At 49.6% G+C, this 27,095-nt stretch overlaps 1 protein-coding gene across 1 annotated transcript in view; it reads left to right on the forward strand.

The window, feature by feature from the left end:
- Positions 1-27,095, forward strand: part of LOC143143163 (uncharacterized) — a 64,692-nt gene that overhangs the window by 35,811 nt on the left and 1,786 nt on the right. The window contains exons 3-6 of the mRNA XM_076304141.1: positions 12,814-12,861; positions 13,933-14,415; positions 15,302-15,583; positions 15,680-26,864. Coding sequence (XP_076160256.1) covers positions 12,814-12,861; positions 13,933-14,415; positions 15,302-15,583; positions 15,680-26,864 — 11,998 coding nt within the window. The remainder of the gene's footprint in view (positions 1-12,813; positions 12,862-13,932; positions 14,416-15,301; positions 15,584-15,679; positions 26,865-27,095) is intronic.

Raw genomic sequence — 27,095 nt, forward strand, 5'->3', positions numbered from 1 at the left:
CGTCTTCTCCATCACGAGCCACGCTCTTCGAGGTATCGTACGAGCCTCTTCCGTTTACGTCGAGCCGGTTTCGAATTACCCGCGACTACGCTCTACGCCTCTCGCGATCGACGATCGATCGAGCGCGGTTTCGATCGCCATCGATTAACCCGACGACGTACGCGATTCAGGGTACGAAAAATCAACGAGCCGCCCGAGTATTCCGGTGACCAAACGTATTGGCTCGTTGCGAAAAAATAAAAAAGAAATATGTAAATTTCCAAAGTGTTCGAAACTCGTGGCTTAGAATCTTCTTTTACCGAGTCATTTTGTAGGAAGTATCGGCTTGTTCGAAAAGTCATTTCGTTTCGTTTTTTGGCGAAAATGAAACACGATTTTTTCAGAGCGTACGAACGTTTTATGAAATTATATATTCTCCAAAGTGTTCGAAACTCTTGGCTTAGAATCTTCTTTCACCGAGTCATTCTCTACGAAGTATCGGCTTGTTCGAAGAGTAATTTCGTTTCGTTTTTTGGCGAAAATGAAACACGATTTTTTCAGAACGTACGAAAGTTTCATCAAATTGTATATTCTTCATTTTGGAATATGACTTTTCGAACGACTCGATGTATAATATTACGCATATTTTGTCGTATTGCAAACTTTCCGTTGTATAGTATTTTCTACTCCAATCGTTTAATTTCGATAATCGATATTTGTACACGGAGCAACGAACGAAAGATCCGAATTAGAGCAATGGATCGAGTTTAAGTTCGAAATAAAAGAATCTTTTATCCGAGAGATCGACAGTTTTGTATTCTCTGTAGATTTTTACTTTCTTTTTCGAAATTTGTAATGTTTAATGGTATCGATGATGTAACGGTGGTCGCATTCTCGAGTAAACGGAAACCAGGAATGAAAAATTCGTATTTCTTACCGATACCGACGACGCGTGAAAAATCCAAGATCCGTACGAGATGCGTCGAGGGGCATCGCTCGACGCCCGGCGTCGGAAATCGTTCGAAAAGGCCGGGACTACTTTCACCTGCGTCGCGATTGCGTCACGCGAATCTCGGGGTCAAGTTCGTGGGAAACGACCGGTAAATTGCCTCCCGTGGAAAGGACAACGTTCGAAAATGGCCAGTTTCGGCGATCCACGAGAAAGATCTTACATAATCTATGAGAGATTTCTACCGTACCGTGAACATTGTTCGTAGAACACGTGAACACGTGAACACGTTCTATAGCTCTTTGCAGCAGAGATTGGAGTACAAATTATAGGAAATTTATTCGTTACGATTCCGTATCGAAAATAATTGGAGAAAAAATATCAAAAAAGATTGCCGATAAAAATGTAGACATTTTTATTTACCATTGTATCCAAAGTGATGCTCCAATTGAGTATAAAATCCATCGAGTTACACGCGATTAAAACTTTCTCAAAATTATTCTCTTCATCCAGAATACCTTCGTTGGCAATACTTTCGCAAAAACGTGCCAAAAAAAAATCAAAATTGTTCTCTCACGGCAGTAATTTACCGATACTTGCGCACCTTCGACCATACATCGCGTACTCCCGTTCCAGGAACAGAATCGCCCGACTCGTTAAGAGTCCCGGTGAGTGGTCGCGTTCGCGCGCCTCTTATCGAGGACTCGGTGTAAACGGGTGGTCGTTCGAGGAATATTTACCACGGCGATTGCACATCGGATCTCAGTCATCCCCCTTTTCACGATCCATCAACGCCAAGGCTCTGGAACGATCCTGTTTCCCGGGTGTGCGCGCAGGGCGAGTATCGTTCTCGGAACAGCGTGTTACCTCGAACGCAGCGACGTGCAAAAACGTTGCATCGTCAATGAGAGCTCATTGGAGATGCGTAGTTTTTGCCGTGCACTGCCCCCTCCCCCCGCCCCTATCTCGACGGCAATTGGCCGTGGCTAATTCAACGAACAGCAGGTGTGGATAAATGGACGGGAACGGTTCGAATTCTTCCCCGACTTCGTGCCCGCTCGCCGCGTTCCTTTTTCCAGCGGATGGGCGATCCTCGCGTTCGCGAGCGCGCAGCCCCGGCGTTCTTTTTGCGTCCAGTTTCCCTTTCGAGCGAACGAGAGATCGACGCGGCTCGCTCGATCGGATCGATCTCATCGATCCTCGGTGGTTTTCTACGAGACCGATCGGCGCGTTTGACGGACGTTTGCATTTCGAAGAAAGGATCGATATTCTCGACGTACCGGCGTCCCGTTGGCGTGCACCGCCGCGACAAGAACCAACGAGAGTTTCGTTAACGTCTCGAGTCACGTTGCGCGTGTTCCGTTTCTTGTAGTCGCGGTAACGATTCAACTGAAATTATTACCATCTCGAGAGAGAAAACGATCGTCGAAACGAGGATCTCGAGCTCGAGAACTCTCGTTCGTCGACGCGACAAAACGCATCGGTACGCCTTCACGGTGAAAGAAGAACGTCGAATTCGAACGACGATGAATACCTTTGATCGATTCGTCGTTCGTTCGTCGTTTTCCCGTTGCACGACGTAAAAAACCGATTTGTTCGATGACCGGAGATTTCGAAACGTTCATCGAAGCGATCCACGGGCGAGGAAAAAATGCGCGCGGTCGTCGGTACACAGCTGCAGCAGGAATAGCGGTTCCTGTACTTGCCTGCATCCGCGCGATGCTGTGAATTCTGGTCAAACCTGTAAGCCCTGAAGAGACGGGATGTCACTGACCGCGTACCTCACCGTTGCCCACTTACGGTCCATGTCGCCGCACCTGACCCCACCAGACGTTCCATATTTATGCCTTAATGCCGACCAAAGTGTCGTTATCTTCGAGTGTCGTTGAGCCAACCGAGCACGCCAGCAGCCTGGCCTCGTCCTCGTCGTCGTCGTCGTCGTCGTCGATAGCGCTCGAGGGTCCGACGCTTCCTGAAAACGTCGAACGAGTTACAAGGCTGACGCACAAGTGTCGTTGGAATCTCCGTTCCGTAAAAAAATAAAGAAAAAAAAAAGGAAAAAAAAACGCGCGGGCTTCCTTCTGGTCGTCGCCGTTTCCACGTAAGAGTAAAACGCCACTTCTGGAATCTCGAGTCGACCCACGCGTCTCTCGAGTACACCTATCTCGAATTTAGAAACGTGTACCACGGAATCCCGCGTACAGGCCGAGATTTACCCAACCGATCGTCTCGCTGAAACCAACGGATCAAAGTTTGGTTCACCTCGAACGTTGCCGTGGCTAACTCGACGGAAATCGTAAACCCGAGACCAGGATTTATCGAGAATCACGTTTTCTAACGTTCGTTGCGTCGCCTCGAGTATCGAGATTGTCCACGATCGGTAACGGAACATCGATTCGCGTTAGGTTCGAACGAACAGTGTCTCGCGAACGGTGAATAGACACGGTCTTTTCGCTGTCTCTTTTACCGCCGAAGGACACCTAGTTCACGATGTCGCGCACGTTCGGAACGGTCTTTCATCGAGTCGAAAACGCTTCGAGTACCGTTACGAACGTACTCTATTTTTTCTTCTTTTTTTTTCTGTACAACGAACTCGACGAATTGACTTCTTTCTCATCGATCCGTTAAGATACTCGGTCGCGCAGTTCCGAGAACGAGGAAACTCGATGACGCAAGTCCGAGAGATTCGATAAAAGTCCTCGACCCGTAGCTGCATCGCGAGGAACAATCGTGAAAAGGTACGAGATCGTCGTAAAAAGCTGATCTCAACGAGCAATTACCGCTATCGCGTATTATCTCTCGCGGTTGAGACTCGTCACCTCGCATACCTGGCAGCGGAGTCTCGATAATAAAATAAACCTAATAATAGCTTTCCAGTTTGTTCGACCTGGACCTCGTACGATTCCGCTAATGCCGGTTCAACTTGTTCGCAATCTCTTTCTTCGTCCTTGCGCATACACGCGTCGCGTAATTACGCGATAAGGATGTTATAATAATAATAAATAACGTCGACTTCATTTGCATCGGGCAGGTTTACCCGGTAAACGACTCTCGGTTGTCGAACACACTTACGCGGACGCGTACCTCGTTTGCCCGCCGGGAACAATCTACGCTCCTCTCGTTCGCGGTTACTCGTGATTCGATAATTAATTACCGGCTCTTCTAACCACGGCTTTGTATAATTTTATCCGAGTCAGGGTTGTCCGGTTCTCGAGAGTGAACGGACGGACACCGAATTCCGTGCTTAAAATTCGAGACGCGCGAACGAGCGTTAGAACAAACGCTCGAGTCCCATTAACGAAGGTACAAGCGGAACGTACTTGTACAAACACTCGCGTATAATTAGACGATTTTTCTGACGTCTCGTTTCCCGTCTCGCGCGCGTTACGTAACCAAAGTCGAAGGTACACCCTGCGCGCGTACCATAGAGAGTTGTATCCCGATTTGTCGAGAGGGACGTTCTAGAGATGAAGAACGATTTCGATGCTCCAATTTTACGGGCACGAGTAACGGAAGAGAATAGAAGAACGATAATTTCCTAAAACGTTAAAAAATGACAAGTCGAAGTAAAAAGGAAAAAAAAAGAAAAAAGAAGAAAAGAAAACGGTATTCCTCGAGCTCGGTGACTCGGCAGCTCGTTACGGCGCAACACCCGGAAAAACGAGAGATCCGCGCCGCATAGTTCGATTCGAGCGAATCGTAAATTTCCGCTCGAAGATTCCTATTTTCATCGTGAAAACAACACCGTTGCGCGTACTCACCGTGGATTCTCCGCTCCCGGTGCAACGCTCCCAGATACGTTTATCTTCCCGTATGTGTTCTATTTACGAATCGCGTTGCTTATCACCGTCCGTGAGAATACGTTTTACGACGGATGTGTAGCTTCCACCTGTGAAACGTGAATAAATGATAAAGCGGTTGATAGGACGGGTGAGGCTCCTCGCTGAGCCAGGAGGATGCAGAAAGGACCCGTTGTAACTGGTACCTTCGCGAGAGGACTCACTGTCCCACCTCGCCCACCCCCCTTCCTCTCTCGTTTCACCTCTCATCCTTCTCTAGTCTTTCGAGACTACTTACGGAGGTGGCGAGGTCAGCGGCGGTCATCCGACGAAGGGTATAACGGAACGCGTGGGTGGCTACTCCACCGTGACACGGATTAAATAATCGTGTTAATTCCTCCCAGGCAACGCGCAGCACCGAGAGAGCGTCTTCCTGGGAATGTTCTTCGTATTTCAGGTCGCGATGCGTCGCACGATCTCCCGTAAAGTAGACTGCGCTTTAATCTAGGAGCGCGTACCTCGCGCTAGTCGCACGCCGGGATACTCGCGGGATCAGTCCCGAGTGACTTAACGAAGAGCAAACGACGATACGATTCAACGGAAAGGTGTATCCTCCGGACGAGAATATTGCGTTGAAACGAACGATCCCGGCGGAGAGGTTGCGCGAGACGACTCGAGCAAGAGTAGAAAATCGTAAGATAGATAAAAACGGTGCAGAGTCGCGACGAGAACGCATCGTACGATAATAATATTCCTATATATAGAATGCATAATGTATTTTAATCGCGAGGAACACTCTTAACGTCCCCCCTTTTCGCTCGAGATTCTCTCGAAATAGATGGAACAGGTTCGAGGGAACGTTTGTTTCGATCGATACCGCTCTAACGGGATCGATCGCAACGTTCGGAAAGTTACGGCGTAATAAAAATCACGGGCCTGTTCCTACAAGTTGTTAAGAATCTTCGATGATACAACCGGTTCTCTCCGACTTCTCAGTCATTAACTCGGGACAGGTTGGGCTCGAGATCTCTCCGGATGACAAAATCGCGACGGATGAAACCGTGGTGTTCGAATCGTCGTTCCAACAACGGAACACCGCGTTTTGCAACCGCGTTCGGATTAATTTCTCAGCGATCGAACCACGGGACGTTTTGCCCGAGTCTTCGACAAAGACGCGGGAACACCGACGTTCAATCACTCCGCGTAAGAGATTACAGTTAACGTTAGAAGTTGATCGAGCAACTTGTCCGCGGCCCCGTCTTCCCTTTGTCGATCCATCAACGCCTGGACGCTTTAACGTAGCGGGCGGCAATGAACTCGATTGAAAATAGAAATTAATTTACGATTGTCCTCGAAACAGTACCGGTCGTTGCGAGCGAACGCTAGCGTATTACGACAGAACCGGTCGGTCAACATCTCACGGCGCAACGCGCTCGATACCGATGACATTGACATTGACTGTCGGAAGACCGTGAACGTCGATACTTTCCGATCCATTATGAGAACTCGACGACACCGTTTGTCGCTTTTGCAATCACCGGCACCCGGTGAACGCGCAACGACATCCACTGAAACGCAACCTGCGCGCCAAGGATTATCGTGCCTCGGGGAAATTTCAAATCGTTCAATAATTAAGTAGCAACGAGTCTCTGGTACTCGACGCGTAGTCACTCGTATCGTTGAACCGATTGACTCTCCCTCTGCTGTACATTTCTCAATTTCGTTCAAGTTTTCGACAAATATTCCCACGTTGCTGCGTTTGAGCTCGAGAAGATTTCTTTACGGAGACAAAATTTGCAAAATTTGATTTTCCATTCGTACGGAATCTTCCAGTCCTAGATTCCAGAACCAGAAAATTCTCACCGTGGAGAAAATCGTTTGGAAATCGACCATGGATAAAATTTCACCCTCGAGATTTTTCGTGCTCGGTAGAAAAGCGTCAAGGCAACTCGTCGATTGACTCTACTTGTGAACTTCTCAATTTCGTTCAAGTTTTCGAAAAATATTCCCACGTTGCTGCATTTGCACTCGAAAAGATGATTTCTTAACGGAGACAAAAACTTCAAAATGTTCCTTCCTCCATCCATACGGAATCTTCCGATCTCACATTCCAGACTCAGAATATTCTCACCGTGGAGAAAATCGTTTGGAAATCGATCGTGGATAAAATTTCACCCTCGAGATTCCTCGCGCTCGATGGAAAAGGGTCAAGGCAACTCGTCGTTAACCGGTGTCACCGTTTAACCGAGAACACAATAGAAGATCTTCGGTCTAGCGTAAACAGACGCGTTGCAATCAAGTGGATACACGTTTTATCACGTGGCTCGGTATTGAACGCGATTCACGGGCACCGATCATCTCTTTCGGCTAGCTAGCTCGCGCGTGTTCTTTTCTCGAACCAATCTAGCTCGGTCGTGGACTCCTACTACGTAGCCTTCCGCACCTTCTCGAAGAACCTTCCCGCAACCTTCTCGCACCTGGAGCTTTTATTTTCCCTTTTTTTTCTCTCGAAGAAAAAAAACTTTCGCGATCATTGTCCGGTAGGCTCGCGGAGTCGAACGGAGGCGGTCGACCGCGGAGCGCTATAGCGTTTCAGGAACGACGACCGCAGATCCATAGCTCCGGCAACGGTTTCGTCGTAACGAGCCTTTTCATCCGACACGAGAGACGAAATTATTCGCGCGGCGTTTTTCACGGCTGGTGCACCGCACCGCGAGCGGATTCCACGGCGGTGGTTGCTGGTAAACCGCGACCTTGGGTGGACCGAGCCAACAGTGCAGAATTTCGTGCACGCGATACGCGCCGGGGAGCAGAGAGCCAGGTGCTCGTGGAAGCGTGTGCGGTTGATGGTAATGAACTTTCGCGAGGCAAGGCCGCCGGAGATGATTTCATAACGCGCGCGCAATGCCTTCTTCTGTCTCTCTTCTATCTCTTTATATATCTCTCTTTCTCTCTCTTGGTCTGGTTGGCTCTGGTTTCTCTTGTTCGCTCTCCGAGCTCGTAATGTTGCATCGGTACGTGCTCGAACAACCGACGAGAAACGGAGAAAGACGCCACGTAACTCGACAACGAGAGAGAGAAAAAGAGAGCTAGAGAGAGAGAGAGAGATGATCGTGGAACGTTGACTTACATAATGACTGCCGAGATCTGACCTCGATTGCCGTTCCATGTAAATGGGGTTTCCACTCTCGAGGCAAGATCGCGTTTATTGTCGAGGACGATAAGGCAAACGTGGTCCCGGGGACCGTTCGTCCCCGATCGATCGCCACGGGAATTCCAGCGATCGAACCGGAGAATTCTCCGATAGCCTCCAACGAGGAATTCGAGCCGATCCTCCACGGAAATAGAAACACCGCGTTTGCCTTCTTGTCTCGCTGGCCCGAGCGATCCCGTTAACCATCGATTTATTCCGCTTAATTCATCCGTCGTCTCTAAATCGATTAGGAGCGCGCACCGTGGAAAAAGTGGGCGGCAGTAGCATCGCGGCGCGCAAAAAACCCGAACACCGCGTCCGGGGGAACCGGTAATCGAGCCAGAGCCGAAGATCGATACGTATTCGCGAATATACGAGTCGATAACCGAGCCTACGCTGAGATCGTGCGAGATTCGTTCCTTGGCGACCGTGCGCGACGATTCACGAACGCGAGCAAAGTTCCGAGTATCGCGAAAAGAAACAATTACACGGGGGGAAAAAAAAGAGAAATATATTTTGCATCGTATCCGCGGGAAAGTGTTACCGATGGATCGCTGAGACTTCCCCGATGAAAACGAGTCCAAACACGACCACGTTTCAACGATCCAAGATTTCGAGTGATTCAAAATTTGGTAAAAATCACCCAAAAAAAAACTTAAAATTAAAACTAGTCCGAACGACGTCGTGTTTGGACTCGTTTCCATCGAGAAATCCTTGCCGATCCATCTACGATGCTTTCGCGAAGATATCGTTGAAGTAATTTTAAAATTACTCGATCGCGTATTGGAAATATTTCAATTCCGTTTATAAAATCGTCTATCGTGTTCGTCGCGAGTCTCCGAAACGAATCTCGCGACTTTTATCGAGGAGTCTTTGCACTTTCACTTCACGACGAATGTTTCGTGCTCGCGAGACGCTCGCTCCCGTCGCTAGCGATCGGAAACTCTCCGCGTGGAAGCATCGAATAATTTATCGAGACTCTCGTATGCGCGTGCAAAGAAAGAAAGGAAAAAAAAAGGGAAAAAAAAAAAGTCCCCGTTTCTTCGCACCTGTTGCGCGAGCCGTGCCGATAACCGCGGCGCAGACAATGTAACGGGTTTCGGGGCAGAGAATAGAAAAGAGGCGAGAAAAGGGAAGGAGGCTCGTCGATCGGAGGTGCCACGGGGCTTGGATCGCGTAACTCGCGTAAATTTGCTTACGCCATTAATCGCGGCGGTTGCGGACGGTGCACGGAGAGTCGTCCGAGATTGTAATCACGCGCGAGTGGCCGACACCTCGGTAAAGCGTCCGGCGGCCGGTGCCCTGTGTTGGCAGCGGCGGCCGAACGGGCGCAATAATTTAGCGCAGGCACCGTGCAAGACAAGAATCGTCTCGGCGGAGCGATGTACACACGGTACGTGCTCGGGCCCGTGTAACGTGGAGGCACGCGGCTGGGACCCGTTCGTGGGACCCGCGGGACACGACGGGGCCTTCCATTCACGGAGCTCGCTGTGCTTCCCAGTACAATTCAATTCGCTGGAAACCACCGCCGCCGCCTCCACCGCCTCCACCGACTCCACCGTCACCGCCACCGCCACCGTCACCGCCATCGCCACCGCCACCGCCACCGCCACCGCCAGCACGCTCCGTCGGCGTGGAATGCTGATTCTCGAATATGCCTTGGCTCGCTGCAGCGCACGTACGGAAACGAATGTCCGCGCCGGCCGGGAGCACCTTGCGGAAACGCACGCGCCGCGCATTTCAACCTCGCGCCTTCGAGTCGCGAATCGACTTCCGATCGCCGAGCTAATGGGGCCTCCGGATCGAGGACTCGCTCTTCCGTAACGTCCCCTCGAAGGCTGTACCCCTTCCGCGAAAAGGGAGAACTTGACAACCTAGACGACGAGGAGAAGATCTCACTTGGATTGAACAGGGACTCGACCATTAGAATTTGGAGAAAATTTCCCTATCGATCGAGATTCATTTTCGTTGGGGTGGTTTTGATCAATGATGGTGGTCGAAAAATAGAAGGAGGAAGGAAAGTAGGGGAGGAGAATACTTGGAGTAGGGATTCGGTGATCAGAATTTGAAGAAAATTTCTCTATCGATCGAGATTCATTTTCGTTGGGGTATTTTTGATCAATGATGTTTGTCGAAAAATAGAAGGGGAAGGGAAAGTAGGGGTGGAGAATACTTGGAGTACAGATTTGACCATCAAAATTTGGAGAAAATTTTCCTATCGATCGAAATTCATTTTTGTTGGAGTAATTTTGATCAATTACGTTAGTCGAAAAATAGAAGGGGGAGGAAAAGTAGGGAAGAAGAATACTTGGAATAGGGATTCGACCATCTGAATTTGGAGAAAATTTTCCTATCGAAAATAGGGGAGAAGAATACTTGGATGGAATAGAGATTCGGTGATTAGAGTTGTAGTATTTTTGATCGATGAGGTTACTCGAAAAATAAAAGGGGAAGGAAAAATAGGGGTGGAGAATACTTGGAATAGGTGATCAGAGTTTGGAGAAAATTTCCCCATCGATCGAGATGCATTTTCGTTGCAGTATTTCCGGTCAACGACTCTCTCCGTTGCAACGAGAAAGAAGAAAAGGAAGAATGGCTCGAATTCAACGAATTCGCGCAACCCGATCCCAGCCTCTGATATTAAAAGTACCCGTTTCGTAGATTTCCCCCTCGAAATTCGTGTCAAGGGCTATAAAAAATATATTTGCAAAGCACCTACGTTGCCTCGTAATAAATCTGCCAGTTTGGTGCATTCAATGAAGAGATTCTACTGGACATTCGAATCCTTCGCCCGGCGATGCACGTATCCGCGTACGCGAAACGTTTCGTGCATCTCAAGGAGTTCCTGGTCGGTTTTCGAAGAAAAAAAGAGTACAAGTGAAGCTTTCGAAAAGAGTATACTGGTCGGGTTCTATCTTCCATCGAGGGACAATTTTGATATTTATCCGCGTTGATACTTTCATGGATGAGATATATCCTTCTTAAAAAAAATAATTTTACATCGTCAGCCACCACGTGACCCAACATTTTCACCGTTCGCTTTCACCTTCGAAAAACGTTTCGTCGATTCCCTCGTGACTCGCGTGCGCATCGAAACTATTTCGAGATCTCGAAAGAAGTTCGCGACAACGCGAACGAAGGGACCGAAGTGAAAGCGACAAGGTTCTATCGACGAACAGAGAGGCTTATTGTGCGAGTAAGAAGAATGGCTGAACGATCGTATCCTCGGAGGGTGGCACGCGGCGCGCGACGCGTTTTCACGAACAATCGAACTCTCCGAGTACCGTGCGCGGCACTTCAATCCCAAAGAAATTGCGAAAACGTTGCGCGTAAGGCAAGAACCGAGCTGAGAATGGAGGCGAGTGTGCGTATGCGCGGCTACGAGCTCGCTGGACGCGTCTGGGTGTACGTTTTTACGCTAACGTGTCGTCGTAGGCAAATGGAACGGGAGAGAAAAACATAGACGGGGAGAGAAAGAGAGAGAAAGACAGAGAAAGAGAGAAAAAGAAAGAGAGAGAATTCAGTATTCCATGTGCACTCGGCATACAATTCGTTCGACTGGGGCGAGGGTGTTAACGAGAATTCGCCTACGTACGCTCGCGCCATATGACGCTTTGACTCACTCCGTTGTTAGAGCCGGTTCACCCTCCGGCCAAACGCATCCCGCCGGTAATTACTATGATAAACTGCATGCACCGGAGAGACACGACTCGTTTCCCTACGAATTTCATGGGAATTGGAGTTCCTGAGATTACTTCGCCTTGCACGAACCACCTCTCGAACGTTGGAATTCAATACACGAGCAAACGGGGGGGACTCGAATGGATATCGATCCGAATCTACCAATTGCCCGTATTGTCGTTGCTTCAATGGAAGGGAGGGGTAATTTGGCACTGATTTTGTATCGCGTGGATTCGCTCTGGCCACGGACGGAACCCCTTGCGCGGTTTCGTTACCCTTCGTCGACAATTATTAGGTTTGCATTGGGCCCACGTTTCGGTGTAACCTGGACCGCGTAACCAAACTTTATCGACGCGTGGTAATTTTATTTATCGTTCGAATAACACCAATTCGAAAGTTTCCTCTAAGGTGCAACTTTGGGAAAACGTAATTATGGAAAGGAACGTTCTCGATCGATGTTGGTTAATGAAAAATGCTGGGTAGAGCTCGAAGAAATAGTTTAGAGATATCCTCTGTGCAATGTAAGTTGACAACGAGTGGCATTCGTACGTCGTGACGACGAGAACCGAACGATAGAATGTTCTCGGGTGCACGAGACTCGATATATATCATATCGACGTATGGAAATAATAAGTAGTTCCATAAGTTCGTGTCGTTTATTTTTCTACTTCGTATAGTAATATTTTAATCTTACCTAGGAACGTTTGTCCAACTTTGGCACCATTCCCATTTTCTTCAAATGTCTACCAACACGAATTCCATCTTCGTTCGCCTCGACTATCCAGCTCGTGGCTCGTTTTCCAGATAACAATTTTCCTTCCGAAATCCATCGAACCACTTTCTGCGCTTCGGTGGAACACCTTCTCCATAAACGTCACAATGTTACTTGCTGCACTCGTCGTCGTACTCCCTTTTCGGAACTCGTGCAACGCGAGACGATCAAAATGGACATTCTTTCACTTCTATTATCGGGTATCGAATACAAAATTCGTACAACGTCGCGAGCTGTGACTTTCGAGTGCCTTCTACGGACTAAATCGAAGCTCAACAGTTTCGTCACCCGAGTCTCCTCGCGTCCCGTGTCTCATTCGCTCGGTGTTTATGAAACGTATCGCGAGAAGTATAAACACACCGCGGCACGAACTCAGCGGATGACCTAATACTTGTACAATTATAGATATATCTACACGTACGATGGTACAACGGTAACGTCCGTATTCTTTCTGTTACAGCGCCAGTGTACGATCAGGATACCACACAAGTTGCGGAATACGACGGAGGTACGTACGGTGCCGGCGACTTTTATTACTCCTAATTGATGTACACGCACGCCACGGACGTGACGTTAATTGTATCGCAGCCGAACAGTCGGCACGTGCCGTCTGCTTCGACCATTCTTGCACGGCATCGCTTTCAATCGATCCTTTCGATGAATATTAAAATCGACACCGGTCGATTACCGTATCGCGTGGTTGCGATACCGAAACGTTTCCCGTAGACCTACGGCACGGAATCGGTAGCTTTCGTTCGCGTCGAGATCGCTTCGTTGCGCCTCGAAATTTCTAAGTTCCAGTCGGTTACCGATGCTCCAGTCTCGTCGGTTCGAAGTCAAAAATCTCTCGATCGCCAATCCAACGTATCTTTCGCGAAAGAATATTTTTTTTCTAAATTTCTGACTTCGTGTGAAATTATCGAGCTATCGATCGCGTTAATTCTTAGCTCTTTCTAAATATCAACGACGTACTATTGTCCCAGTCGCGTCGGTTCGAAGATAAATATCTCTCGATCGCCAATCTAACGTATCTTTCGCGAAAGAATATTTTTTTTCTAAATTTCTGACTTCGTGGGAAATTATGGAGCTATCGATCGCGTTAATTCTTAGCTCTTTCTAAATACTAACAACGTACTATTGTCCCAGTCGCGTCGGTTCGAAGATAAATATCTCTCGATCGCCAATCCAACGTATCTTTCGCGAAAGAATATTTTTCATCTAAATTTCTGACTCCGTGTGAAATTATCGAGCTAGTGATCGCGTTAATTCTAAGCTCTTTTTAAATACCAACAACGTACTATTGCTCCAGTCGTGTCGGTTCAAAGTCAAAAATCTCTCAATCGTGAATACAACCTCGGGATGAGTTATCTTTTTCAAAAGTATATTATTCCTCTAAATTTCTGGCTCCGTGTGAAATTATCGAACTATCGATAACGGCGTACTATTGCTCCAGTCGCATCGGTTCGAAGACAAAATTCGTCTCCCAATCACGTTTACCTACTTGTCCACGATATCTACGACGCAAGACGTATTTTTCCATCCTCGAAAGATCCGTTGTAATCGTTCTTCTTTATCACAGCTTTCGTTACAGCGGGATGCTACTACAACTTCCAACACTACGACGAGGGCGATCGAATCGTCACGAACGAGCCATGCCTGAACTGCACGTGTCACAATCGAATGTTGATGTGCTACCTGAGAGTCTGCCCCTTCACGAAAGCGATCGGCCAGGATTGCAGTATCGAGAAACGTCCGGACCAATGCTGCCCGGTGATCACGTGCCCGGAAGTGCCGGTGCAGTTGTTGACGTCGACGACCACCGCGCCGGCGGCGACTTCCGGTTCCACCGCGGTCGGCTTCCACGACAATTACGGGTGCAACGTCCACGATCGTTTCTACGCGGACGGTGCCCAATTGCCGATCGATCCCCAGAATCCTTGCGAGCTCTGCTATTGCATCAGGAACAGGACCACTTGCGTCATGCAGGAGTGCACTCTGCGGGTGGCCGGATGCAGGCCAGTCTACCAACCCGGCGTGTGTTGTCCGGTCAAATACAATTGCGGTGAGTCCCTCGTGAACATCACTTTTGATCATGCAGGCTGCACTAAATCATACGTTTCGCTCATGCGCTGGGGGGGACGTCAAATGTCCGAGGCTCGATTTATTGCGCGTCGGAGCGACCGGCTCGCGGCCAAACGGTGAATCGTTTCGAACTTACGCAGAACCGAGATCCGTGCGAAGAGTTATTTAGCGATCGCCCAAGCGAGTCCTGGAGAACTCGAAGAATCTTCTTTAGATTATAGATTCGAGATCCTTGCAAAGAGTTATTTAATAATCGTCCGAGGGATTCGTGGCGAAGTTGGAGAATCCTCTTGAGATTATAGATTCGAGATCCTTGCAAAGAGTTATTTAATAATTGTACAAAAGAATCGTGGCGAAGTAGGAGAATCCTCTTGAGATTATAGATTCGAGATCCTTGCAAAGAGTTATTTAATAATTGTACAAGAGAATCGTGGGGAAGTCGAAGAATCCTCTTGAGATTATAGATTCCAGATCCTTGCAGAGTTATTTAATAATCGTCCAAGACATCGTGGCGAAGTTGGAGAATCCTCTTGAGATTATAGATTCGAGATCCTTGCAAAGAGTTATTTAGTAATCGTCCAAGAGAAGAAGAATCCTCTTGAGATTGTAGATTCGAGTCCCTTGCGTAGTTATTTAGTAATCGTCCAAGACATCGTGGCGAAGTAGAAGAATCCTCTTGATTCGTGCGAAGGGTTATTCGTTAATTGTCCAAGAGATACCGGTAACCTGGAAAATTGAATTTAATTCAGATGAACACTTTGGTCTCGAATACCATCCGTTACGTATCGCGAGCGATTCGACTAGCTGACCTTAGGATATTTTAATATCAGATTTTAAAATCAATCGTAATGGTAAATTGTAAACAGAATACGACGAGGATCTTGCAACGACGGTTGAACCAACGCCTGGCCTGATAATGACCACCACGATGGCACCCGGAGCATCGCCGCAGTGCTTCCACGAAGGAAAGGTTTACGAAGACGGTGACTTGATCTACTCGAAACAGCCGTGTCAGCACTGCTACTGCTTCCGAGGTGACATCGCCTGCGCCGTGCAGAACTGTGGAACGCCGATGAAGACTCACGGAAAGAACTGCACCGCTCTGCCACCACCGGAAGGCAAATGTTGTCCCACCACCTATCAATGCGGTAAGAAATTTCACCTATACCTCGATTAAGTAACAATATTAAACGTTGAAGCTCTGGTGGAGGTAATTTTCACCTGTAATCCTTCGTGTTGTACAGAAGAAGATGGACAGGGTGAACTCATAACGCTACCAAAGGGCGAGGAACCATCCACCGAGGAGGCCATCTTTGAGACCACCGCATACGCCGTGACGGAAGCTGAGAAGGAATACGACGGTCTTAGAACAACCGAAGAGCCTTTCCCAGGTTTCGACAACGTGATACCGGAAGACCACAAGGAAGAAAGTATTACCCAAATGCCCGTGAAAACCGTGCCGTCCACAGAGCAGCCCGAGAAAGCGACGTCGCAAGAGAGTCTTCCAACAGAGGAGAGCGTTGCCCCGGAGTCTGTAACAACCGAAAAGGAAACTCCGGAAGAGTACACCGAGAGGCCAATTTCAGTGACGGAACCCGGTCCAGGAGCCAAATCGACCGAACCAGTTCCATCGCTCGAGGAGCAACCAACGGAAGCGCCGGTCGTTGAAGAACAAGCTCCGGAGACGACTGCTAAACCAGCGGAGGAAACTACTCAAGGATTCGTAGAGACACCAGGTCCCCAAGAAACGCCGGAAACCACTTCGCCGAAATCGGAGGTGCAACCCGAGGAGGAGATCACCACTGAACCGCAGGAGGAACGGAAGCCAATCACCGAGGAAGCTGTACCGGAGGAGGAACAAACCGAAGGTCCGCAGAAAGAACAACCAACCGAACAGCCAAGTACCGAGAAGGCGGTGGAAGAAGGTGAGGTCCAGACCAAACCCTCGGAGGAAGTTGTGACCAGTTTGGAGCAAGAACCGAGCATCACCGAGGCTGGTGTTCCGAAAGAAGGACTACCGACCGAACGAGCAGAAATATCGACAGAGTCACCGAAACTTACGAGCGAAGAGACATCGCCCGAGACTCTTCCCGAGGCGGAAGCGACCACGCTCAAGAGCGTGAGCGAAGAACACGTAACGGAACCGGCCAAAGCAACGGAAACTCCCGCAGCGGTTTCGGAACCGGAACAGAAAGCGACCACTCTACCATCGATCGAAGGAAAACCGGAGGAAGCCGCGACACCGGAGACAGAAACGTCTACCGAGAAACCGGTGCACGAAGTGCCGAGCACCGAACAAATTCCTAGCGAGGAGGAAGAAAAGGTAACCCCGTCCGAGGTCAGTCCAGCGGAACAACAACCTACCGAAGCAACCTCCACGGAAAAAGAAGAAGCGATCACCGAAGGCGCTATTCAACCTAAACCAGAACTGGAGGTCTACGATCACAAAGCACCGGAAGAACTGCCTGGTATAGTTCCAAAGAAGGAGGACGCGATTCCCAGCGAAGAACCCGCACCTGGCGAGGAACCTGTCGTGACGGAGAAGCATCCGGGTATGGAAGTTCCCGAAGTTTCAGAAATGGGCCCAGTCAGCACTCCGGAGACCGTTCGTGTACCCGAAAGCAAGGCAGAGGACAAGGAAGCGGTTCCCGAGGTTCACATAACCGAGGGCTACGTTGACATGAAACCACCAGAATTCCACGTGCCTAGTAGTCTCGTGACCGAAGCTCCGCAAAAGGTTCCCACAACTTATCTTCCACCTTCGGCGGAAACAACGATCGCTCCTAAGGAGGCGGTACCTGCCGAGGAAGGAACAACGGTTGCAGCACAGTTACCGGAAGAAGCTACTACTAGCGAGTTGCCATCGGTCACCGAGATGGGTCACGTTCCGGTCGAAGAGCAAAAGACAACCGTAGGTGTTCCTCAAAGTACCGAGGTCAGCCCTGGAATGGAGGTTTCGACCGAACCGCAGGAACAAACTCGACCAACTGAGAAACCAAGTGTACCGGAGGAACATCCTACGGAGATTCCATCGTCCGAAGTTCCAACTTCGAAGAAACCTTCCGTTGAGAAAGAAATGCCGACCAAGGGACTCAGCTTCGAGGAATCTGGCGAAACGTCTTCCGAGGAGGTGCGCGATTCCAGCGAAGAAGTAGCTCCGCCCAAAGGAGAATCCAGCGAGGAAGAAACCGAACCAATGGAACATCCCTCGGAGGCACCTGTCCCACCACCGGTTGCTGAAGAACGTCCTACAGAGCAGCCGGCGGTCGAGGAACCAAGTACAGAGTCTAAGGAACTAACTACGGAAGGTGCTCCCATGTCGACCGAAGCTCCGCTCGTTGAACTCACGGAGGTCAGTGCTGCTCCGGAAGAGAAACCTACGACCGAGGAAGAAACACCTATGGAGCAAGCTACCGGTGTACCGGAAGAAACTGTGCCGAGTGAGACACCTAGTCCGGGTGCGGAAACATCCGCGGTACCATCGTCCGAAAAACCAACTCCAGCCGAGGAGCAAGTTCCGACCACTGCCAAGTTACCCGAAGGTGAAGAAGCAAGTACACCGCAAATACCGATCGGTGAGGGTGAAACGAGCGAGAAGCCAATCGTGGAAGAAGAAATCTCGAAACAGACAATTCCAGAGACTGAAGCTGCACCGGTAACTCCCGAGATGGCGGAAAGTGAAAAACCGACGGAAGGCACTCTAACGGTGGAAGTTCATCCAACAGTGGTTCCGGTCGAGGAGAAGAAACCCGAAGAACCAGAATCTACAGAGCAACCTGCTATCGAACCGACTAAAGTGCCAGAAACCAAAGAAACGTCTACCGAAGGAGCTCCGACAGAACAACAAACCGGAGAACCGACGAGCGTACCTATGACAGAGGCAGGTGAAACCGAAGGACCCATAGCTGAAGTACCATCGACCGAGAAATCGATTCCCGAAGCTGAGCAGGAAGGAACTCGAGCACCGCTCGAAGAACATAAACCACCCAAGTCTCCTATCTCCGAGCGTAAGGAAGACGAAGAAATGGGCATGGAAAAGCAACCAGAACCGGACGAGAGGAAAGAGGAAACGGAAGGCACACAGAAACCGTCTCTTGAAGAAGAGACGCCAACTGAAAAGCCTATGGAGGAGGTGACAGCGCCTGAAATGGCTGCAGAAGGGGAGAGAGTAACTGAAAAACCTGCCGACGAAGAAAAGGCAACCGCAAAACCTGGTGAAGAAGAAATAGCTGCTGAGCAAGAACCAACAGAAGTGCCTATCGAAGAGGAAAAACCTGTCGAGGAAGAGAAACCAACCGAAGGACCTAGCGAAGAGGAGAAACCTGTTGAGGAGGAGAAACCAACCGAAGCACCTGCTGAAGAGGAAAAACCTGCCGAGGAAGAGAAACCAACCGAAGGACCTATCGAAGAGGAAAAACTTGCCGAAGAAGAGAAACCAACCGAAGAACCTGCCGAAGAGGAAAAACCTGCCGAGGAGGAGAAACCAACGGAAGGTCCTACCGAAGAGGAAAAACCAGCCGAGGAAGAAAAACCAACCGAAGGACCTAGCGAAGAGGAGAAACCTGCTGAAGAGGAAAAACCAACTGAAGGTCCTAGCGAAGAGGTGAAACCTGCCGAGGAAGAAAAACCAACCGAAGGTCCTACCGAAGAGGAAAAACCAGCCGAGGAAGAAAAACCAACCGAAGGACCTAGCGAAGAGGAGAAACCTGCTGAAGAAGAAAAACCAACTGAAGGTCCTAGCGAAGAGGTGAAACCTGCCGAGGAAGAAAAACCAACCGAAGGACCCACCGAAGAGGAAAAACCTGTCGAGGAAGAGAAACCAACCGAAGGACCTAGCGAAGAGGAGCAACCTGTTGAGGAGGAGAAACCAACCGAAGGACCTGCCGAAGAGGAAAAACCTGCCGAGGAAGAGAAACCAACCGAAGGACCTATCGAAGAGGAAAAACCTGCTGAGGAAGAGAAACCAACCGAAGGACCTATCGAAGAGGAAAAACCTGCCGAGGAGGAGAAACCAACAGAAGGTCCTACCGAAGAGGAAAAACCAGCCGAGGAAGAAAAACCAACCGAAGGACCTAGCGAAGAGGAAAAACCTGCCGAGGTGGAGAAACCAACTGAAGGACCTATTGAAGAGGAAAAACCAACTGAAGGACCTATTGAAGAGGAAAAACCAACTGAAGGACCTATTGAAGAGGAAAAACCAACTGAAGGACCTAGCGAAGAAAGAGCGCCAACTGAAGGACCTAGCGAAGAGGAAAAACCAACTGAAGGACCTGGCCAAGAGGAAAAACCAACTGAAGGACCTAGCGAAGAGGGGAAACCAACTGAAGGACCTAGCGAAGAGGAGAAACCAACTGAAGGACCTAGCGAAGAGGAAAAACCAACTGAAGGACTCACCGAGGAGGAAAAACCAACTGAAGGACCTAGCAAAGAGGTGAAACCTGCTGAAGAGGAAATGACAACCGAAGGAAAAGTCGAAGAACAAAAGCCAACTGAAAAACCTGCACAAGAAGAAACAGCAACCGAAGGACCAATTGAAGGAGAACCTAAGAAGGAAGAACCAACTGAAAAGCCTGCAGAGGAGGAAGCACCAACGGAAGGATCCATTGAAGAAGAAAAACCTATTGTAGAAGAAGAACCAACTGAAAAGCATGCAGCAGAAGAAAAACCAATCGGAGGACCAGTTGAAACAGAAAAACCCAGCGAAGAAGAGAAGCCAACTGAAAAGCCTGCAGAAGAGGAAAAACCTATTCCGGAAGAAGGACCAACTGAAAAGCCTTCGGCAGAGGAGAAACCCACGGAAGGAACAATCGAAGAAGAAAAGCCCACCGAGGAAGAAGGTCCAACTGAAAAGCCTGCGGAAGAGGAGAAACCGACTGAAGGAATGATTAAAGAAGAAAAACCTGCAGAAGAAAAAGGCTCAACTGAAAAGCCTGCAGAAGAGGAGAAACCAACTGAAGGAACAATCGAAGAGGAAAAACCTGCCGAGGAAGCACCGACTGAGAAGCCTGTGGAGGAGGAGAAACCAACCGAAGGAACAATTGAAGAAGAAAAACCTGTCGAGAAAGAAAAGCCGACTGAAAAGTCTGTAGAAGAAGAGAAACCAACTGTAGAATCCGTTGAAGAAGTTAAGCCTATTGAGAAAGAAGGTCCAACCGAAAGTCCTGCGGAGGAAGAGAAACCATCCGAGGTACCTATCGAGAAACCAACCGAAGGACCTATCGAGGAGGAAAAGCCGACTGAGAAAACTGTGGAAGGAGAAAAATCTGTCGAAACCACACCTGTTCAAGAGAGTGTAAGCGAAATACCAGTTTCGGAGGAAATTTCCACAGAAGGACCAATTGTTGAAGAGAAACCAACCGAAGGTGTCGAAATCGTGCCTACAGAAGTTCCTAGCTTAGTCGAAACTAGTACGGCTGGAGTTAAAGAAGAGCCTGAACTAACAACTGAAATTTTGAAAGAAGCTCCACATGTTTCTACGACCGTTGCTGCAGAAGAAATTCCGTCCACGGAACAAAGTCAGACAGAAGCTGCTTTACCCGAAAAGAAACAACCCGAAGTTCCTGATCTCCACGAAGAAATCACGACAGAGCCTTCTAAACTAGCTCCGGAGCAACCCGTTGAAGGAGAAAAATTACCAGAAAGTACCCTGAAGCCAGAAGTATCCATCGAAGCATCGACCCAGGCGATTCAAACCGAATTATCAACAGAAGCGGTTCCAACTGAATCGGTAACGCAAGAAGTTCCAACCGAAGCAACGAGCGAACAAGAAGGTAAACCGGTAGAGAAGGGTGTCAGTACCGAGATGCCTGAGGTATCTCCTACAGAACCTGCAGCAGTTTCTGAAGCATCCACCGCACCACCTTCCGCAGAAACGGCATTACCAGAAGAAGAACACAAAGTTACCCTTCCTAAAGAAGCTCAGACGGAAGCAACACCGCCGAAAGAAGCAAGTACGATGCACATTCCACTGGAAACAGAAGTTCCGGTCGTTGAAGAGAAAGTACCCGAATCATCGACCGTAGAACCAACCAAGAAAGAAGAGATTCCAGAAACTACACCGCACGCGATGGAACTACCGAAGATGACTACCGAACAAATGTTTGAGGAACCTACGACGCTCCGAGCAAGACCGGAACAAGAAACAATTCGCACACCGCCGGCAATTCCAGGGGAGGGCAATTGTCTCGTTGACGGACAATCTTACAATAACAATTCCGCAGTTCCTCCTGTTAATATCTGTCAACTTCGGTGCCGTTGTATCAGCAGTATCATTCAGTGCGATCTCGTTCAGTGCCCGCCACCACCGAGCTTCCTGTCGAATTGCATGCCTACACACACGGGCAAAGATTCCTGTTGCCCAACATACTTCTGCGATTCAACGCCTACAGCGGTATTGGAATCCGGTAACCATATGATCGAACACGAAACACCGAAATACGAAACGGAGGAAGAGGAACCGAAGACTGGAACACCAGCAGTCTCCGAGGTTCCAGAGGTTACGAAAGGTGTCAAGGAATACGGACAAACCACCGTACCTGGATTGACCGAAGAAGCGCAAACGACCCCGAAATCTGTCGAGTTCGAACACGTGCAACCGACTACAATCGCAGAACCCGCCAAGGAGCCCGAAGAGCACACCGTCGGTTCGGTACCACCATCAGAGGTAGAGTCTTCCAGTCAAATTCCTTCGGAAGAACCGAAAGAAACTTCGGAAGTACCGAGCACGATGGTAAAGGCCACGGAAGGACAGGAAGAAGTTGAAACGAAAATACCTCCTACCGAACAACCGATCGAAGGACAGACACCCAAGGAGGAAACTTCAAGTCCAACTATCGGCGAAGAACAAGTAGCTGCCACAACGGAGCCAATTCAAGTGGAACAAACCTCTATCGGAACTGAAAAAGAAACTGTTGCGCCTACCACTGTAAAACCGACGAGAGTAGAACCCGTCGAGGGCGAACCCGAAACAACTGTTTCTCCTGCAATTCCAGAGGAAAGTGCGAGCAAAGAACCCGAAACACCAAGTTCGTCCGTAATGCCAGAGGTTGCAGCGCCAGAAGGTCAACCTCCATCCGTTACCGAAACTCAGAAACCATCAGAGGAAGAAACCACCACCGGTTTAGAAGAGCAGCCCGAAGAGGAGACGAAAGAACCTAAACCGTCCGAAGAAGCACAACCCGAACAATCAACACCTGCCAGTGAATTACACACTGTTCAACCGAGTGCAACAGAGACCGAAAAGCCCCCGGAACAGGGTGTCAAACCTGTCGAAGAACCGGAAGTTACTCCAACGGAAAAAGAAACTATCGAACCTACAGAAGGTGGAGCACCTGTTACGGTAGGAATTGAAGTCTCCACAGAAGCTCCGGTATCGGAAGAAGTTACTGTTCCTGGCGTAGTTCAAGAAGAGCCAAGTAGTACCGAATCGGCTGTGGAAGAAGCGATGACACCATTGAGCGAATATACAACTACCAAGAAACCACTTGTTCCCGAAGAGGGACAAACCGTACCCGTTGAAACTGAACCTACGGCGCCTACTTCCGAAGTAGAAGAACAAACCAAAGAAACGCCTGCAGTGGAGGGTGAAGTGAAGGTAACCACGGAAGGTGTCGAAGAACACGTCGATCTGTCCACACAGCAACCCGAAAAGTTGCCAGAGGAACAATTACCAAGCTCTACCGAAGCACCTGAGATCAGCACGGAACAACCGTCAGGACCTTCTCGACCCAAAGAAACGATGGAGAGTGTTAGCGAAAAACAGCCAACTCCCGTTGAAACGAAGCCCGAAGAAGGTGGTACACAACCCGAGGAAGAACAACCCGAGCAAACTCCTGAATCTGTTTCACCTGCCGAAGAAGGAACCGTGCCATCCGTAGCTCCGCAAGAAGAAATTACAACAGCATTGCCCGAAGCGACCAGTGTGAAATCAGTTCCCGAATCAGTTTCGCCTCATGAAAAAGTTGAACAACCTGCCACTGAAACAGAAGCGTTAGTACCTACCACCGAGGAAGCAGTTACCGTAGGCGTTAGGGAACAAACTGCACAACCGGAAGAGCAAACAACGACTGAACTGTCCACTGCTCCGGTTGAAGGTAAAATACCCGCAAGTGAGGCACCAGCTGAGCACGAAGCTACGAAACCAACGAGTCCAGAACAGGTAACGGAGGAACAGGCACAAATGACTGAAATGCCCACTACTTCTTTCAAGGAAGGAACGGAACCGTCAATAGCGCCGACTAAGGAAGAAACTACCGTGCCAGTTGTCCCTTCGGAGCAACTCGAAGAAGGAACGCAAAAACCAAGCGTAGAAGAGGGTGCAACGTCCGTCGAACCGACCAAAATCGTTCCTCAAGGTGAAGAAGTCACTGCGGCGGGTGAAGAACAACCCAGCGAAGCCGGTACAACGCCAACACCTGAAAGTGCCTCGATCTCACCCGAGCAAGGAATGGAAGAACACAAACCCGCTGTGGAAGGTGAAGGCGTGACCGAAGTTAAACCAACGCCCGAAGAAGAGCCATCTATGATGGGAGAGAAACCATCGGAAGAGGGAATTCCGGAAACAGCACCGGAAACTGAAACGCCACCTCTCCAAGAAGAAACAGGAAAGCCACAAATCGAGGGACAAACAACTCCAGCAGTAGAGACCGAGGAAACGACTAAACCAGTACCTAAGATACCCGCTGAAGTCGGTCCAACTGAAATGCCGGAGAAAGAAATTCCTAGCGAAGCACCGGGACAAGAGCTTCCCGAAGTAACGGAGAAAGTACTTCCGACCGAGATACCTGTGGAAGTTACCGAAGTTCCTGTGAAACTAGCTCCCGTTACTGGTGTTCCGGAGAAAGAACTTCCTGCCGAGGTACCGGAGAAAGAAATTCCTGTTGAAACGACTGAAAAAGTACCGACCACCGAAGTTCCTGAGAAAGTCACTCCCGTTGAAAAAGTTCCCGAGAAAGAGCCCTCAACCGAAGCACCAAAAGAAGCAACTACGGAGCTTTCAAGTGAAATTCCTGAAAAGATTCTCCCCACTGAACAACCCGAAAAGATTATTCCTGAGGAAGGGAAACCAACAGAAGTACCTGAGCAAGTTCTTCCCGAAGAAGAGATTCCTGCTGCAACGGAGAAAGTTATTCCCGCGAAAGAGACGCCTACCGTGACGGAGAAGGTTCAACCCGAAGAAGAAATGCCTACTGCAACGGAGAAGATTCAACCGGAAGAAGAGCCTGTCGTGACGGAAAAAATTCTCCCTGCAGAGGAGACACCTTCGGTAACGGAGACGGTTCTTCCTGAAGAAGAGGCGCCTGTAGTGACGGAGAAAGTTCTTCCCGAAGAAGAGATGCCTACTGCAACGGAGAAGGTTCTTCCCGAAGGAGAGGCACCTGCTGTAACGGAGAAGGTTCTTCCCGAAGAAGAGACACCCGCCGTGACGGAGAAGGTTGTTCCTGAAGGAGAGGCACCTGCTGTAACGGAGAAGGTTCTTCCCGAAGGAGAGGCACCTGCTGTAACGGAGAAGGTTCTTCCCGAAGGAGAGGCACCTGCTGTAACGGAGAAGATTCTTCCCGAAGGAGAGGCACCTGCTGTAACGGAGAAGATTCTTCCCGAAGGAGAGGCACCTGCTGTAACGGAGAAGGTTCTTCCCGAAGGAGAGGCACCTGCTGTAACGGAGAAGGTTCTTCCTGAAGAAGAGACACCTGCCGTAACGGAGAAAATTCTTCCCGAAGGAGAGACGCCTGCCGTGACGGAGAAAGTTCTTCCCGAAGGAGAGACACCTGCTGTAACGGAGAAGGTTCTTCCCGAAGGAGAGACACCTGCTGTAACGGAGAAGGTTCTTCCCGAAGGAGAGATGCCTGCCGTGACAGAGAAGGTTCTTCCCGAAGAAGAGGTGCCTGCCGTGACAGAGAAGGTTCTTCCCGAAGAAGAGGTGCCTGCCGTGACGGAACAAGTTCTTCCCGAAGAAGAGACACCTGCTGTAACGGAGAAGGTTCTTCCCGAAGAAGAGACGCCTGCCGTAACGGAGAAGGTTCTTCCCGAAGGAGAGACGCCTGCCGTGATGGAGAAGGTTCTTCCCGAAGAAGAAACGCCTGCCGTGACGGAGAAGGTTCTTCCTGAAGAAGAAACGCCTGCTGTAACGGAGAAGACTCTTCCCGAAGGAGAAAAACCTGCCGAAGTTACAGAGACGGTTCTTCCCGAAGAAAAGATACCCGTGGAAGGTGAACAAACGGTACCACCCGTAGAAGCAGAAACCCCAGAAACTACGGAAAGCACACTGACCAGGGAACCATTACCCGAAGCGACCGAAACTCCTCAAGTCGAAGCACAACCGAGTACAACTGCGCCCGAGGCTGAAGCGACCAGTCCTCGCGAAGAACAACCTTCGTCCGTTGAACCCACGGAAACACCGGTTGCGCCCGAGGAGCACGAAATCACGACTAAGGGAACTCTACCGAGCCAACCAACGGAAGAAGCTCAACCTGCCACGGAATCTACGCCCGAAACATCGACGAAACTCGAACCGGAGAAACGTCCAGAGGTCGAGACAACCACGGAGCTCAAGACGTCGACGGAACTGCCTCAGGAGAAGAGTACACTGCCACCGATATTCCCCGAAGGACACAAAGAAGAGGGTACGACGCTGAAACCCGAAGAAGAACAACATTCGACCGAGGCACCGATCGCGGAACACGGCACCAAAGCCGAACCGCTTCCAACGGAACCGTCGCTCGGTGAAACGTCGGAAGAGGAACAAGAAGAAACGGGAGAAGAAGGTCTGCCGCACCACGGCGAACCCACGTTGCCAGAATCTGCCTCGACGACCGAAAAAGCAGAAACCGGAGAGCTCGAGGAACACCTTCAACCGGTGAACCAAACGTACGAAACTACCGAACAACCGGTTCAACCTACGGTCCAGGCACGACCTACGAGCACTCTGGCTCCTCAGATACCCGAGAATCCCGAGTCGTACGTTTCCGGTGAGGATAATCCTCACTTCCCCGTGCACAGCGGCACCATCTTGAACACCGACGACGACTACGACGAAGACGATCTGGCCATTTACGGACCAGGTACCTGCCGATTCGGCGGCAAGGTTTACGTGTCGGCGCAACAGGTGCCAATGGACAACCCTTGCGAGTTCTGCTTCTGCTTCAGAGGCGACATCATCTGTCTCGAACAGACCTGTCCGCCACCGATTCCAGGCTGCCACGAGAAACCGATCAGCGGTTTCTGTTGTCCGAGATACGAGTGTCCCGTGTCGATGGCCACGTCGCTCAACATAACCACCACCACGACGACGACCACGACCACGTTGCCGCCACACTTCCTCGCTCACGCGTACAAAGGTGCCGCGAAGCGAAGCGGCTGTCAAATCCGCGGTCAAGCGTACCGCGGTGGAGAAGTCATTAGGTCCGCGTCGGGACCTTGTCTTCGATGCACGTAAGTTACCCATACTTGACTACACCTAACTACGCATACCCTCTACCGGACCAAACCACGAGATCGACGTTTCTTTATTCGGTGCTATTTATATTCCATAGTTTACATCCAAGTCCAAGGTCTGAATAGAAATCTAGATTCTAGTTAGTTTACATCCAAGTCCAAGGTCTAGATAGAAATCTAGATTCTAGGTAGTTTACATCCAAGTCCAAGGTCTAGATAGAAATATAG

This window comes from Ptiloglossa arizonensis, chromosome 2 (genome assembly GCF_051014685.1).
Source record: "Ptiloglossa arizonensis isolate GNS036 chromosome 2, iyPtiAriz1_principal, whole genome shotgun sequence".
In the NCBI taxonomy this organism is placed as follows: Eukaryota; Metazoa; Arthropoda; class Insecta; order Hymenoptera; family Colletidae; genus Ptiloglossa; species Ptiloglossa arizonensis.